Consider the following 14163-nt stretch of genomic DNA (forward strand, 5'->3'; position numbering starts at 1 on the left):
TTAAAGAAAAGGCAAATGGGAGGGGCGGTTGTCGGGAACAAACACTGAGTTTATCTGATGTTTCTTTGAATCCTGGCATCCTCCCAACTGGTTTGATTTATTACTGTGCTACTTTACGTGTGGAATTCCTTATTTTGCTTGCCCTGCCGGATTAATTACCTTGTCTTGCCTTTGGATTTTTTGTTAAAAGTTTTCTGCTTACAACATTTGGGACTGAAGTATTGTCAGCCAAAGACTATTACAGGTTGGTGGAAGAGCTCTCTCCAGGCCGGAGAGTTGAAAAGGACATTGGGGGCACAGTTGGTGATAATAAAGGGACTCCTATCGGTTCTCTGGCTGTGTTGCCTTTGTGTCACGCCCTGGATCATCACAGTTTCTGTTGCTAAACAAGACAGTTTTGAATAGCAATAGCAGTTAGACTTATATACCACTTCACAGTGCTTTCCAGCCCTCTCTAAGCAGTTTACAGAGGCAGCCTCTTGCCCCCAACAATCTGGGTCCTCATTTTACCCACCTCGGAAGGATGGAAGACTGAGTCAACCTTGAGCCTGGTGAGATTCGATCTGCAAAACTGCTGGCAGCTGGTAATCAGCAGAAGTAGCCTGCAGTACTGCACTCTAACCACTGCGCCACCAAAACTCACTCTTGAAGTGAGTTTTGCCCCCGACCTGAGTTGAATCACTGCAGTTGTTAAGTTAGTAACACGGTTGTTAAGTAAATTTAGCTTCCCCATAGACTTTTATCAGGAGGATGCAAAAGGGGATCATATGAACCGGGGATACTGCGACCATCCTGAGTGTCCAAATTTTAATCACATGACCCAGAAGATGCTGCAATGGTCATAAGTATGAAAAACGGCCCTAGGTCACGTTTTTTCAGTGGCGTTGTAACTTGGAAAAGTCACTCAATGAACGGTTGTGAAACAAGGACTGCCTGTACAAAATTAAAGAGGAAGATGGGAAGGAGAAAGTGATCCCAAATCCCAGGAGTGTCTCTCATCACAACTTGGAGCATTTGATCAAATCCGATGCAAACCATTGCAGTCCTAGCGTTTGATCAAATCAAAAACCAATGCGGTCCTAGGCGGCATTAACAGAAGGATAGAATCAAGATCACGTGAAGTGTTAATATCACTTTATAAGGCCTTGGTAAGGCCTCACTTGGAATTCTGCATCCAGCTTTGGTTACTGTTAAGATGTTAAAGATGTTAAGACTCTAGAAAGAGTGCAGAGAAAAGCAACAAAGATGATTAGGGGATTGGAGGCTAAAACATACAAAAAACAATTGCTGGAATTGGGTATGGCTCAGTGGTGGGTTTCATTTTTTTTTTTACTACCGGTTCTGTGGGCGTGGCTTGGTGGGTGTGACTTGGTGAGTGTGACATGGATTGGTGGGCGTGGCTTGGTGGGCATGCAGGGGAAGGATACTGCAAAATCCCCATTTCCTCCCGATCAGCTGGGACTCGGGAGGCAGAGAATAAATGGGGGGGTGAGGCCAGTCAGAATTTTTACTACCGGTTCTCCGAACTACTCAAAATCTCTGCTACCGGTTCTCCAGAACTGGTCAGAACCTGCTGAAACCCACCTGTGGTATGGCTAGTCTAGAGAAAAGAAGGACTGGGGTGCCATGATAGCAGTGTACCAATATTTGAGGGAATGCACAAAGAAGGGGGAGTCAAGCTATTCTCCTAAGCACCAGAAGGCAGAACAAGAAGGAATGGATGGAAACTAAGCAAGGAGAGAAGCAACCTAGAAATAAGGAGAAATTTCCCGACAGTCAGAAAAATTAATCAGAGGAACGACTTGCCTCCAGAAGTTGTGGGTACTCCAACACTGGAGTTTTTAAGAAGAGATTGGACTATTTGTCTGAAATGGTATATCCTAATTGAGCCAGGGGCTGGACTAGAAGACCTCCAACTCTATTATTCTATTCTATTCTATTCTATTCTATTCTACTCTACTCTACTCTACTCTACTCTACTCTACTCTACATTCTGTTCTGTACTATTATTACCCAGCAACATTTTTATTCTTTTATTCTGTTAAAGCGAGAAATGTATTAAAATGCTTTGAATTCAAAGCCTATTTTCGCAAATGCACCATTTAGAAATGCAGTTCTACTTTATTACATAAGAAATTGCACAATTGTTTTAATGCCAATTCTTTTCATTTCCACCCCTACATTTTTTGTGGAATAATAAAATATATCATGCATGAGGGTGCTCGCATATGTCGGTGTGTGAGAGCAATTAAGCAGTGGAACAAGTTGTCTCCATAACTTGGGGATTCTCCAACACTGGAAGTTTTTTAAGAAGAGATTGGACCAACCTCTTGTCTGAAATGGACAAGAAACAATGGATGGAAACTAATCAAGGAGAGAAGCAACGTAGAACTAAGGAGAACTTTCCTGACAGTTAGAACAATCAATCAGTGGAACGACTTGCCTCCAGAACTTGTAGGTGCTCCAACACCGGAGTTTTTTAAGAAGAGGTTAGGTAACTCCTTGCCTGAAATGGTTTGGGATCTCCTGCTTGATTAGCGGGTTGGACTAGAACAGGGGTCTCCAACCTTGGTCGCTTTAAGACTTGTGGACTTCAACTCCCAGAATTCTGGGAGTTGAAGTCCACAAGTCTTAAAGTGACCAAGGTTGGAGACCCTTAGACTAGAAGACCTTTGAAGGCTAGAATGGTCTCTTCCAACTCAACTATTCTGATAGTCTTTATGATATAAACTCCTTTGTCATTTGAGTCCTTATATCTGTGATGGCGAACCTATGGCACGTGTGCAGATGTGGCACGTAGAGCCCTCTCTGTGAGCGAATGTGCCAGCGCCAGCTGATCTTCTGGTTTCTGGCCAGCTGGTCTTTGCAGGTGCTGGAGCGCCAGAAAATGGCCTTATAAAGGCCAAAAACCAGGCCATTTCCAGGCTGGTTTTAGGCTGGTTTTGGGGCCACTTTTGAGGCTGGTTTTAGGCTGTTTTGGGGGTCATTTTCAGGCCATTTTTCAGGCCGTTTTTTGAGCTATTTTTGGCCCAGAAAACGGCCTGAAATCAGCCCAGAAAACGTTCTGGAAATGGCCAAAAAACAGGCATGTTCACACCGGCCGGCTAGTCTTTGGGTTTCCGGTGCTCTGGAGCACAGTCATGCATGCATACGCACACACGTTCCGGTTTGGGCCCTCGGCCCCAAAAAGCTTCACCATCACTGCCTTATATCATTCAAGGTAGGGTTTGTCGTACTGTATAAACCCTGGGTGGCTGAAGCTAGGATCCTGGTGGGGAAACAGGAAAGAGAGAGAACCAAGAGAAGGAAGAGCCAGGGGCAGCCATTCGGTTGCCTTTTCTGAATGCTTCGTTCGGCAGGAGAAAAGCCGTTCAGCCGTGCAAATGGGCCCCGATCCAATCCTTAAACTGCAGCCGAAAAGCGGAGATGAAGGGGACCATCTGTAAATCTGCGTTCCTGTTTAATAAAGGGTGGGAAAGAGGGAAAAACACAGCTGCTTGGCTGGTCTGTGTGGGAAGGAGCCGCCTGACTGTTGGCACCATCTGTGGCTGCCTTTGTGCTCGCTGCTTGATCTGTTCATTATAGCGGGAGAGCCAGCCTCTCGTGCTCGGGGTGTCAATGAGACGAGATGCCGGCGCCTCAGAAGCCGCAGCTGAGCCTGCGGAGCGTGAACAGCAGAATCCGTAAGAGGATTTGTGGGTTTCTGTGGGGCAGATTTCAATGGGCGGAGGAGAGCCGTCAGATGCAGTCAAGCCATTGGTATCCCTGTATTCTGTTTATCTGGGCCATTTCACTGGTCCCATTATAAGCGAGTTTGAAGCCGTTCCTCAACCATCAGAAGAGGGGCAAAGGTGTATTTTTGCCCTCATTACTGTTCTAATATCATTGGAAGTGAACCTTTGGTGCCTCCTTCCTTCCTTCCTTCCTTTCTTCCTTCCTTCCTTCCTTCCTTCCTTTCTTCCTTCCTTCCTTCCTTCCTTCCTTCCTTCCTTTATTTCCTTTGTCCCTTCCTCTCTCTCCTTTCCCTTGTCACAGGCTAAATAAATAAATCTCATTTTTCTTCCTTCTTCTCTAATTCCTCCCTCCCTCCTTTCTAGCTCCTTCCTTCCTCTCCTCTCCTCTCCCTTCTTTCTCTTTCTTTCTTTCTTTTCAGACACTCTGCAAGGGCAGCCTCATATACAATGTGGGGCTGTACTCAAATGAGTGATAAGTAAGGTCTAGTTCAGGGGTCCCCCAACCCTCATATTGGGCCTTGAGACCTTCAGAACCAGGTTGCGGAAGTGACGACTGTGCATGAGTGCACATCCCTATTGTGTGAGTGGTGGCATGCCTGCCCCTCGTGTGAATGGAGCTGCATGTGTACGTTTGCCTGCGGCTCGCGTGGAACTATCGAGTGGTGGGCAAACTGCTTGTTCCCACCAGCAGTTGGGCCCTCCCACCCAGCCCAGTGCTATCCCATCCTATATAATTGCTGTGTGTTTGAAGCCACACACATGCGCAGGCTCACATTTTTGGTTCTGACCAGCGGCTGGGCCCGTCCACCCACCCTGGCACTATCCCAGGGGTCTGCAAACTTGGCTCTTTTAAGACTTGTGGACTTCAACTTCCAGAGTTCCTCAACCAGCAAAGCTGGCTGAAGAACTCTGGGAGTTGAAGTCCACAAGTCTTAAAAGAGTCAAGCTTGCAGACCCCTGCACTATCCCATCCTATATAATTGCCATATGTTTGAAGCCAAGCGCACATGCGTGCTCACAATTTCAGTTCTGGGCGAACCGGTTGTTACAATATGTGACACCCACCTCTGAAACTATCCCCTCCCTCCTCCTCCTCCTCCCCACCCCCGGGCCTACCTGACCATCACTGCAGTCAACCTGTTTAGAAAGGCACATTATTGTGAGCAGTCCAGAGTCATGTGCTGAGATGGGTTGTTATAAAAATCAAGCAGCCAGCCAACCAACCAAATAAATAAATTAATTAATTAGCCTTTGCTCATCCTGCAAACTTCCTTTTTTTCATTCTGCTTTTTTCATTCTTCCTCCTTCCGTCTTTTAAAAAAAAGAGGCGACTGTTTGTGTCTTTTTACCTTCATTGACAGAGGGGGCATTTGCTGTACCCTTAGAAAGAGCAACTCACACCTTGCAACCAGTCTGCAGTCGCGAAGATGGGTGGTTTCCATCTAACACCATCATAGTTACACTTGGCTGGCGAGAAGGTGTTTTGCATTGGCAATTGTTCCAGCGCCGGCTGAGTTTACAATTTGCCAGAATGTTTTCTTCATTCTCTTTTGTTGTCCTAGTTCTTCTCCTCCCACCCCCTCCAGAATTCAAATGGTTACCCTCAGTGGTGGGATTCAAGTAATTGAACAACCGGTTCTCTGCCGTAATGATTTCTTCCAACAACCAGTTTGCCAAACTGCTCAGAAAGTTAACAACCGGTTCTTACGAAGTGGTGCGAACTGGCTGAACCCCATCACTGGTTACCCTACAATGTTAGGTGTTGTTGTTGTTGTTAGTTGCGAAGTCATGTCCGACCCATCGCAACCCCGTGGACAATGTTCCTCCGAACCTTCCTGTCCTCTACCATCCTCTGGCGTCCATTTAAACTCACACTGACTGCTTCAGTGACTCCATCCAGCCACCTCGTTCTCTGCCGTCCCCTTCTTTTTTTGCCCTCAATTGTTCCCAGCATTAGATTTTTCTCCAGGGAGTCCTTCCTTCTCGTTAGGAAACTCAAAAGTATTTGAGTTTCATCTTCAAGATCTGGCCTTCTACATAACATAATAACAGAGTTGGAAGGGACCTTGGAGGTCTTCTAATCCAACCCCCTGCATAGGCAGGGAACTCTACATTACTTCAGACAAATGGTTATCCAACTTCTTCTTAAAAACTTCCAGTGTTGGAGCATTTACAACTTCTGGAGGCAAATTGTTCCACTAATTCATTGTTCTCACTGTCAGGAAATTTCTCCTTAGTTCTAAGTTGCTTCTCTCCTTGATGAATTTCCACCCATTGCTTCTTGTCCTGCCCTCAGGTGCTTTGGAGAATAGTTTGACTCCCTCTTCTTTGTGGCAACCCCTGAGATAGTGGAATACTGCTATCATGTCTCCCCTGGTCCTTCTTTTGATTTTTTTTTAAATTTGCATTTATATCCCGCCCTTCTTTGAAGACTCAGGGCGGCTTACACTATGTCAAGCAATAGTCTTCATCCATTTGTATATTATATACAAAGTCAACTTATTGCCCCCAACAATCTGGGTCCTCATTTTACCTACCTTATAAAGGATGGAAGGCTGAGTCAACCTTGGGCCTGGTGGGACTTGAACCTGCAGTAATTGCAAGCAGCTGCTGTTAATAACAGACTGTCTTACCAATCTGAGCCACCAGAGGTTTAGGATTAAACTAAACATGCCCAGTTCCTGCAACTGTTCTTCGTATGTTTTAGCCTCCAGTCCACTAATCATCTTTCTTGCTCTTCTGTGCACTCTTTCTAGAGTCTCCACATCTTTTTTACATCGTGGTGACCAAAATTGGATGCAACATTCCAAGTGTGGACTTACCAAGTCATTATAAAGTGGTATTAACTCTTCACGTGACCTTGATTCTATCCCTCTGTTGATGCAGCCTAGAACTGTGTTGGCCTTTTTGGCAGCGGCAGCACACTTCCAACAGTCACTAAATGAATGGTTGTAAGTCGAGGACTGTGTGGAAAGGATATTTGTACCATTGTTAACTTGTGATTTTGTATCTTGGATTATTTATATGCTTTCATTTCTTTTAACCTTATCCATGGATGCTTTTAACTGCTTGTGGATACTTTTATCAATTCTTTAGTAAATACGAGTGAATTTTTTTTTAAAAAAGCCCCTGGCTCATCCCTTAAGAAACATTTATAATTTTTTTAAAAAATCAATTTTTAACCACAACTGACATTTTCCAGACTAAATCTACTAAAGCCTCTAACCAAAAGGCAGGTCATTGCTATGTGAATATCTATAAAAACAGGACAAATACTTGGTGGAAAAAATTTTTTGTCCATTGCATCTTGAAATTTTTCTAGATTATTCCTCTGTCCAAACAATTCTCTCTTAGAGAATTAGAAAGTACAGTATACAGTAAATTGACCAATTTACTGAAAATACAGTAAATTGGGGCCAGCTGTAGTGAAGAATGATCTTAATGGACATATTTAGCTGTTGAGAAAAATAGAAACAATGGTGATTCAGTGGTTAGAATGCAGCATTGCAGACTAATTCTGCACATTGCCTGGAGTTCGATCCTGAGTGGCTCTAGATTGACTCAGCCTTCCACCCTTTCAAGATCATAAAATGAGGACCCAGATTGTTGAGGGAAAGATGCTGACTCTGTAAACCGCTTAGAGAGGGCTGTTAAGCACTGTGAAGCTCTATATAAGTGCTATTGCTATATTCCTTCGGACATTTTTCCACTAGCCAAGAATCCATGAGATTCCAGTGTGTTCTTCTAAACTTTGTCACAATGTCAATCTGGGTAATAGCCATTGTAAGACAACAGCGGACATTTGGGAGTTCCAAAACCTTTTCTTTGGGCTGAAAATGTTTATTTTCTAGTAGGTGACATATTGCAAAACAACTCTTAATTCTTTTTGATGGTAGTGAAATTGGGAAACGTGTTAACAGAGACTAAACTAAGATGTCTGTGGAGATTCTCAGTCATCCAGGTCATGGTTGTCCCAAAGGTGCTTTTTTCAAGAGGCAACTGGACTTTCTGGGTTTTTTCTTTGAAGACGTTTTGCTTCTCACCCAAGAAGCTCTGATTGGATGGTGGGGAATGGTTTATATTCCTTGCAGACAGCTGGTCATTTGCATTCTTTTTAGAGAGTCATTGAGGCCACTTCGAGGTTTATCTGTGTCCTCAGGGTCACCTGAATGGTGCAAATGGGTGTGGAGCTAGTGGTGGGATTCAGCCAGTTCGTACCACTTTGGGACAACCGGTTGTTAACTTTCTGAGCAGTTTGGCAAACTGGTTGTTGGAAGAAATCATTAAGGTAGAGAACCGGTTGTTAAATTCCTTGAATCCCACCACTGTGTGGAGCCTTCTTGGAACTATTGAAAGGACTGTGTTGTATCCTGGAGATAGATGATGTTGTATCCCTCCTCTTCTGTTGGGGAAGGGCTGTTCAATTTGGACATAGGTGGCCTCTTTGACCCCACTTTCAAACCAGTGGTCCTCTCTGTCCAAAAGGTGGACTTTGCTGTCTTTGAAAAAGTGGCCATTGTCTTTTAAATGCAGATGGACTGTTGAATCTTGTGCTGATGGGTTTGTTCTCCTACATTGCGCCATGCATTTATGAAGTGAATTAAACTAACTTGGAGATGTTGCTCCTTTCATTTTCATTCTAGACTCAATCCAACCTTTCCTCATTGTACTAGAGATCACGTCACATACCTAGAATCATACTAAGACAATATTCTTTCGCAAATCTTTGGAGTCCAACGAAGGAATGGTGACTTGGTGGCTTTGTCTCTCCCCCTCATAGCAACCACTCTGAATTCTTGTTTTTTAGATTTTAGATTTTTTTTAATCCCCTTATTATTACTTTATAACTAACTCAAGGCAGCAAACATGCCAAATATCCTTTCTGCTTCCAATTTTCTCCACAACAACAAGCCTGTGAGGTGGGCTGAGAGAAAGTGACTGACCCAAGTCACTTATCTACTCACCTAGTCAGTTTTTTTGTATATCTAAGGCAGGATTAGAAGTCACAACCTCCGGGTTTTAGATCAGCACCTTAACCACTATGCCAGGGGCGTCAAACTTGTAGCTCGCAGGCGAGATGTGTCATGTGCTGGCTACACTGACCTCCATTTTAGCGAAGAGGAAAAAAGTTGCGATACATCACATGACGATGCAAGTTTGACACCTCTGGACTATGCTAATCCGCACCTGAGGGCAGGACAAGAAGTAACGGGTGGAAACTAATCAAGGAGAGAAGCAACTTAGAACTAAAGAGAAATTTCCTGACAGTGAGAACAATTAATCAGTGGAACAACTTGTCACCAGAAGTTGTGGATGCTCCAACACTGGAAGTTTTTAAGAAGATGTTGGATAACCATTTGTCTGAAGTAGTGTAGGGTTTCCTGCTTAAGCAGGAAATTGGACTAGAAGACCTCCAAGGTCCCTTCCATCTCTGTTATTCTAGTCTAGTCTAGTCTTTCCTTCCTTCCTTCCTTTCCTTCCTTCTTTCTTTCTTTCTTTCCCTCCTTCCCCCCACCCTACCTCTCTTCCTTCCTCCCTCCCTCCCTCCCTCCCCCCTTCCATTCTTCTTTAGATCACCATACAGAAGAGCACAATAAAAATGGAGGAGGAGACCTGATTCTTTGCCCTGTCAAGGACGGAACATGCTTATGGCCTTTCCTCCCAGTTTAGCATTTGGTAGCTGATGGAAGAGAAGAATTTTACACGGTGGTTTCTATTTGAGGGATCGGGAGAGCAAATGGCATGATGCAGAAGCTCTTCACGGATTTGCATGAATGAAATTAAGATTTCCCAATGCAGTCGGTTCCATTGCTTAGAAGCCTGTTCCCACAGACTACTATATATTTCCTTCTTCTCTCTCTCTCTCTTTTTCCCTCCTTTTCCCCTAGCGCTGCTTTCATCGTGGTGTGAAGAACTCGGACGACTCTTGTTGCTACGTCACCAGAAAAGCCGGCAAAACGACCCTCCGGGGAAGCTGTCCATGCAAGCACCCATGAACTCCATGAAACCTTCCCTTTCACATAGGTGAGTCCTGGGCAAATATTTCCCCTGAAACGACACGTTTGACATTAGTTCCAGTCAGAAAGTGTTCTTATTATAGATGCCACTGTAAGGTTTATACCTTCCCAGAAGAAAGCTGGAGCGAGCTTTGTTTTCAGATGCTTGGGTGAAATTCCTGTGTCCTTGTGTCAGTTAGGAATGAGTCCCTGAAGCCACTGTTTTCATTTTGCTGGCTTATTACTATGATAGATTTAATCTTCAATTTGATGCACAGTCTGGGACTGGTAAAAACTTAACAGTTCAAGTCTTAACCAAGGATCTAAGAGCTGTTAAGGTAACATCTGAGTATCAGGGGTGAAATCCTACCGGTTTGGGTGAATTGCTAGGGATTATGGGCATCAGTTTGCCGAACTGGTAGTAATTATCCTTCCTTGGCCCCACCCACACCCGGCCGGTCACCGCTCACCTCTTCCGGCCGCTCGATATTCCATGGAATTCAGTGTTAAATCCAACAGAGAGAATGCTAACTTTTCTCCCTCCATTCAGAACGGAGCTGCTGCAGCCTGTCCCTTTAAGGTAGTCCCCAGGAGGGATGGGGATGGTGGGGGGGGGCATAAAGAAAGCAGCAGCTCCATTCTGAATGGCGGGAGAAAAGTTAGCATTCTCTCTGCCACAGAATTCAATGTTAAATGCAGCAGAGAGGTTGCTAACTTTTCTCCCTCCATTCACAATGGAGCTGCTGCAGCCTGTCCCTTTTAAAAGAGACCCCAGGATGGAGTGGGGGAGCAGCTGGAATGGAGCCGTTTTTGTGAAAGGTGGGAAAATGGGGAAGGGGATTTTCCTGCCTGTCATCCATTCCTCAATCTCAGCACAGACTGAGGGAAGGATGGTAGACAGGAATATTCCCCTCCCCATTTTCCTGCAATTTATGACAAGGAGTGGCTGGGAGGGGAGGGGCCGGTGAGGAGCCCCTTGATGTGAGTGGTGTTGAGTTGGCCACACCCACCCAATCACATGGCCTCCCCCCAACAAGCCACACCCACCGAACCAGTAGGGGATTTTCTTTTAATTTCACCCCTGCTGAGTATATATTATTATCAGCATATGGTGGTGTTACAGTAGCCAGGAGACCACAATGCTACTATTGTGTAGTTGTTTGGCTTGCCAAGGTACCAGGCCTGTTAGAGGAAACACCTGCACCTACATCTCAAGATGTATGACAGGTGACCAAGGTGATGCTTTTAGTGTCACTAAGGCCCCCCTCCCTTCCCAGAGCTGCCTTGCCAGCCAAAATGCACTCACTGTAACTACAAACAGTCATTAAATGAGGACTATCCTTTGTGCAAATAGACTTTTAGAGAAGGTGTTTGGGGGCGGGAAATGATTGTTTCTGTTTCGTGATCACCAGTGGGTGATCTAGTATTGATAGGTCAGTATCTCAGCTGACGTTATTTTGATTTTATAGATAAATTATTGTAAGTTTTATAGGTGAATCATTGTACATTTTATAGATAAACGAACACTTGTCATTCATATTGACAAGACATCGTTGGGGCCTTGTATGTCTATTATTAGAAAAGAATAATGATAACAATACATCCTATAATAGTACTTTTAACACCATCAAACAAGAACATCTGTGTCTCCCAGATACAATAGGTGGATAAAAATGCCAAATCCAGTCTAGACTTTAAAAACCTCCCTCTTACAACCCTGTAATCTCATAGAATTGGATCCATTGAATGGAGCTGAGCGTTTACTGGCTCGCTGCCCTTCCTGACACCTATGTGGAGTTCACAGCACATATTTTTTTCTTTGCACTCTAGGAGAGAAATATCCACTGCTAGCTAGGATTGAACTCTCAACCTTTTGAGTGGGAGGCGAACATCTTTACCACTAGGTCATCGCGCCACTCTAATCCAGTCTAGGCTATCCAATGTAAATATCCGTTCAGCCAACGGTAATATCTTAGATCTTTGGTTAGGACTTGAATTATTAAGTTCACACCAGTCTTAGACTAAGAAGCGAACCTTAGATTGCTCATGCATGCAATAATACTATTAGTATTATTAAACAAAACCAGCCTGTCCTGGGTCCTTGGGAAGGACTTGATAGGTAGACAAATATGCCAAATCCAGTCTAAATTTCTGGAGATGATCCGACCAACCATAATAATAATAGCCAATATACGTCGGTGTTTTTGAAAGTGTACTTTTAAAAAACCCAACCGAGGTAAACCAAGAATACAGAAAAGAAGTTGCAAAGCTAGAAGAAGTAGAGAGGAACAATCTCACGTGCCTTCTGGGTATCTTATGACTGGCCATGAACATCATGGCAGGCGTTTTCCAAGAACATGCCTCGCTTTCCCAAAAGTGCTTTTTTTTTTTTCAAGAGGCAACTGGACTTTCTTGTTATTCTCTGAAGACGTTTCGCTTCTCATCCAAGAAGCTTCTTCAGTTCTGACTGGATGGTGGGGAATGGGAGGATTTCTATTCCTTGCAGACAGCTGGTCGTTTGCATCCTTTTAAGGGAATCGTGGAGGCCACTTGGAGGTTTGTCTGTGTCCTCAGGGTCACCTGACTGGTGCAAACGGACGTGGAGCCTTCTTGGAAGGGCTGAAAGGCTTTCGCATTCCTTCACCATCTCTGCCTACCTCTGTTCAGTCAACCTTTATCCTGGCTGGTTTTTCTTATTCTCCAAGGTATCCTTTGGAACCATCTTGAAAACCATCATTCGCAGGCTTTCTCATCAGGGGTGTGTTTCACAAATTGTTGCCTTCCGACTTCCGCACATGCATCCGGCCTTTCATGTATGCACTTTGCTCATGTGCGGGCCTTCCACACATGCTATATCAATTTGATATGATAAAGGGAACAATAGGACAGGAACGGTAGGCACTTTTGTGCTCTTATGCACGCCCCTTATAGCCCTCTTAGAAATGGGGTGAGGTCAATAATAGGTCAAGGTCGAAAACGTGACTAAATAGGACAGCATTACGTACAGGGAGGTGCGCAGGCCCACCTCCAGTCGCTGCTACCGTTTCGCCCGAACCGACTGGATACCACCTCTGTTTCTCATTTTCCACCTTAAAAATGATATAGAATGTCTGGAAAAAACATTGCTTTAACTATTCTGATCTTTGTTCTCCTAGACATAGCTTTTATCTTTCATAGTTTTGTCTGCACTTGCTGTCGTCTTCCTTCCTAGACTTAATTTCATCTCAAATTCTCTTGCACTCTGTCCATATTTATTCTTGAGCTCCAGGGAAGCAACCACTTCACTTCCCAAAAATATATTTTTAAAAAGTTGAGTACTTTTTAAAGGTAAAGGTTTTCCCCTCCCAGTGGTGTCCGACTCTGGAGGGTTGATAAGTTGCATCAGCTCATCTCCATTTCGTAGCTGAGGGAGCCAGCGTTGCACGAAAGCAATTTCGGTGGTCATGTGGCCAGCATGACTGTGTGCTGAAGACGCATGGAATGCTGTTATCTTCCCACCAAAGTGGTAGCTATTTATCTATTCGCATTTGCATGCTTTTGAACAGCTGGATTGGCAGGAGCTGGGGAGGCAGTACTTGAGTCTTGAACTGCTCACCTTCTGGTTGACAAACCCAGCCTCTTAACCACTAGGTCATTGTGCCCCTCCTTCACTTCCTACCATCAATTATAATTTTTTTCTGCCTGCTGACTGATGTTACTGATATCTTTTTAGCATTTAACTTTCGAGCAGTTTTTTCACACACATCCCTTTTTTTAATATAATAAAATCTTTTCTTTCAGCTAATGAGGTTGGATCAACTGCATATTTGAAATCATTAGTGTTTCCATCTCTTGGATTTGAGCCACCATGGATCCTTTTTCTGGGTCCTGCCAGATGTATCTTCTTAGGGGACGGGACTGGCAACCTTCCTTGCCTCCCTGCTCTAGTGGGTCAGATGGATGGTCCCTCAGATAACCCAACCATCCATTGCCTCCATCTGTTACTTCTTACCCTGCCTTCAGGTGCTTTGGAGAATAGGTTGACCCTCTTCTTTGGGTCAACCTGTCAAATATTATCCGTGGAGATTCTCAGTCATCCAGATCATGGATGTCCCAAAGGTGTTTTTTCAAGAGGCAACTGGACTTCATGGTTTTTCTTTGAAGACGTTTCGCTTCTCATCCAGGTTGCCTCTTGAAAAAGCACCTTTGGGAGCCTCCAAAATTGGAACACTGCTGTCATGTCTCCCCAAGTCCTTCATTTCACTTCCCAAGGCTGTCATGTACACTGGATTTGAAGGATGGCGCTGATTTTAACACGAAACACCATTTTTTGATTTTAGGGGAAGAATTCAGCAAAATAACTTAGTTTACCGCTTAGGTAGTTATGTCAACCAAGGAGCTTTAGTGAAGTTGCAGGTCATCCTTCCTTCAAATATGGAACTTGAAGGTAGCAA

The 14163-nt window shown here is 44.3% G+C and overlaps 1 protein-coding gene across 7 annotated transcripts in view; it reads left to right on the top strand.

The window, feature by feature from the left end:
- The window catches only part of ZMIZ1 (zinc finger MIZ-type containing 1), a 558395-nt gene that overhangs the window by 462972 nt on the left and 81260 nt on the right, over positions 1–14163 (top strand). For all 7 annotated transcript variants that reach the window (XM_058188355.1, XM_058188360.1, XM_058188358.1 and 4 more), the window contains one exon: positions 9623–9758. In XM_058188355.1, coding sequence (XP_058044338.1) covers positions 9623–9758 — 136 coding nt within the window. The remainder of the gene's footprint in view (positions 1–9622; positions 9759–14163) is intronic.

Source organism: Ahaetulla prasina, chromosome 6 (assembly GCF_028640845.1).
Source record: "Ahaetulla prasina isolate Xishuangbanna chromosome 6, ASM2864084v1, whole genome shotgun sequence".
NCBI classification, from domain to species: domain Eukaryota; kingdom Metazoa; phylum Chordata; class Lepidosauria; order Squamata; family Colubridae; genus Ahaetulla; species Ahaetulla prasina.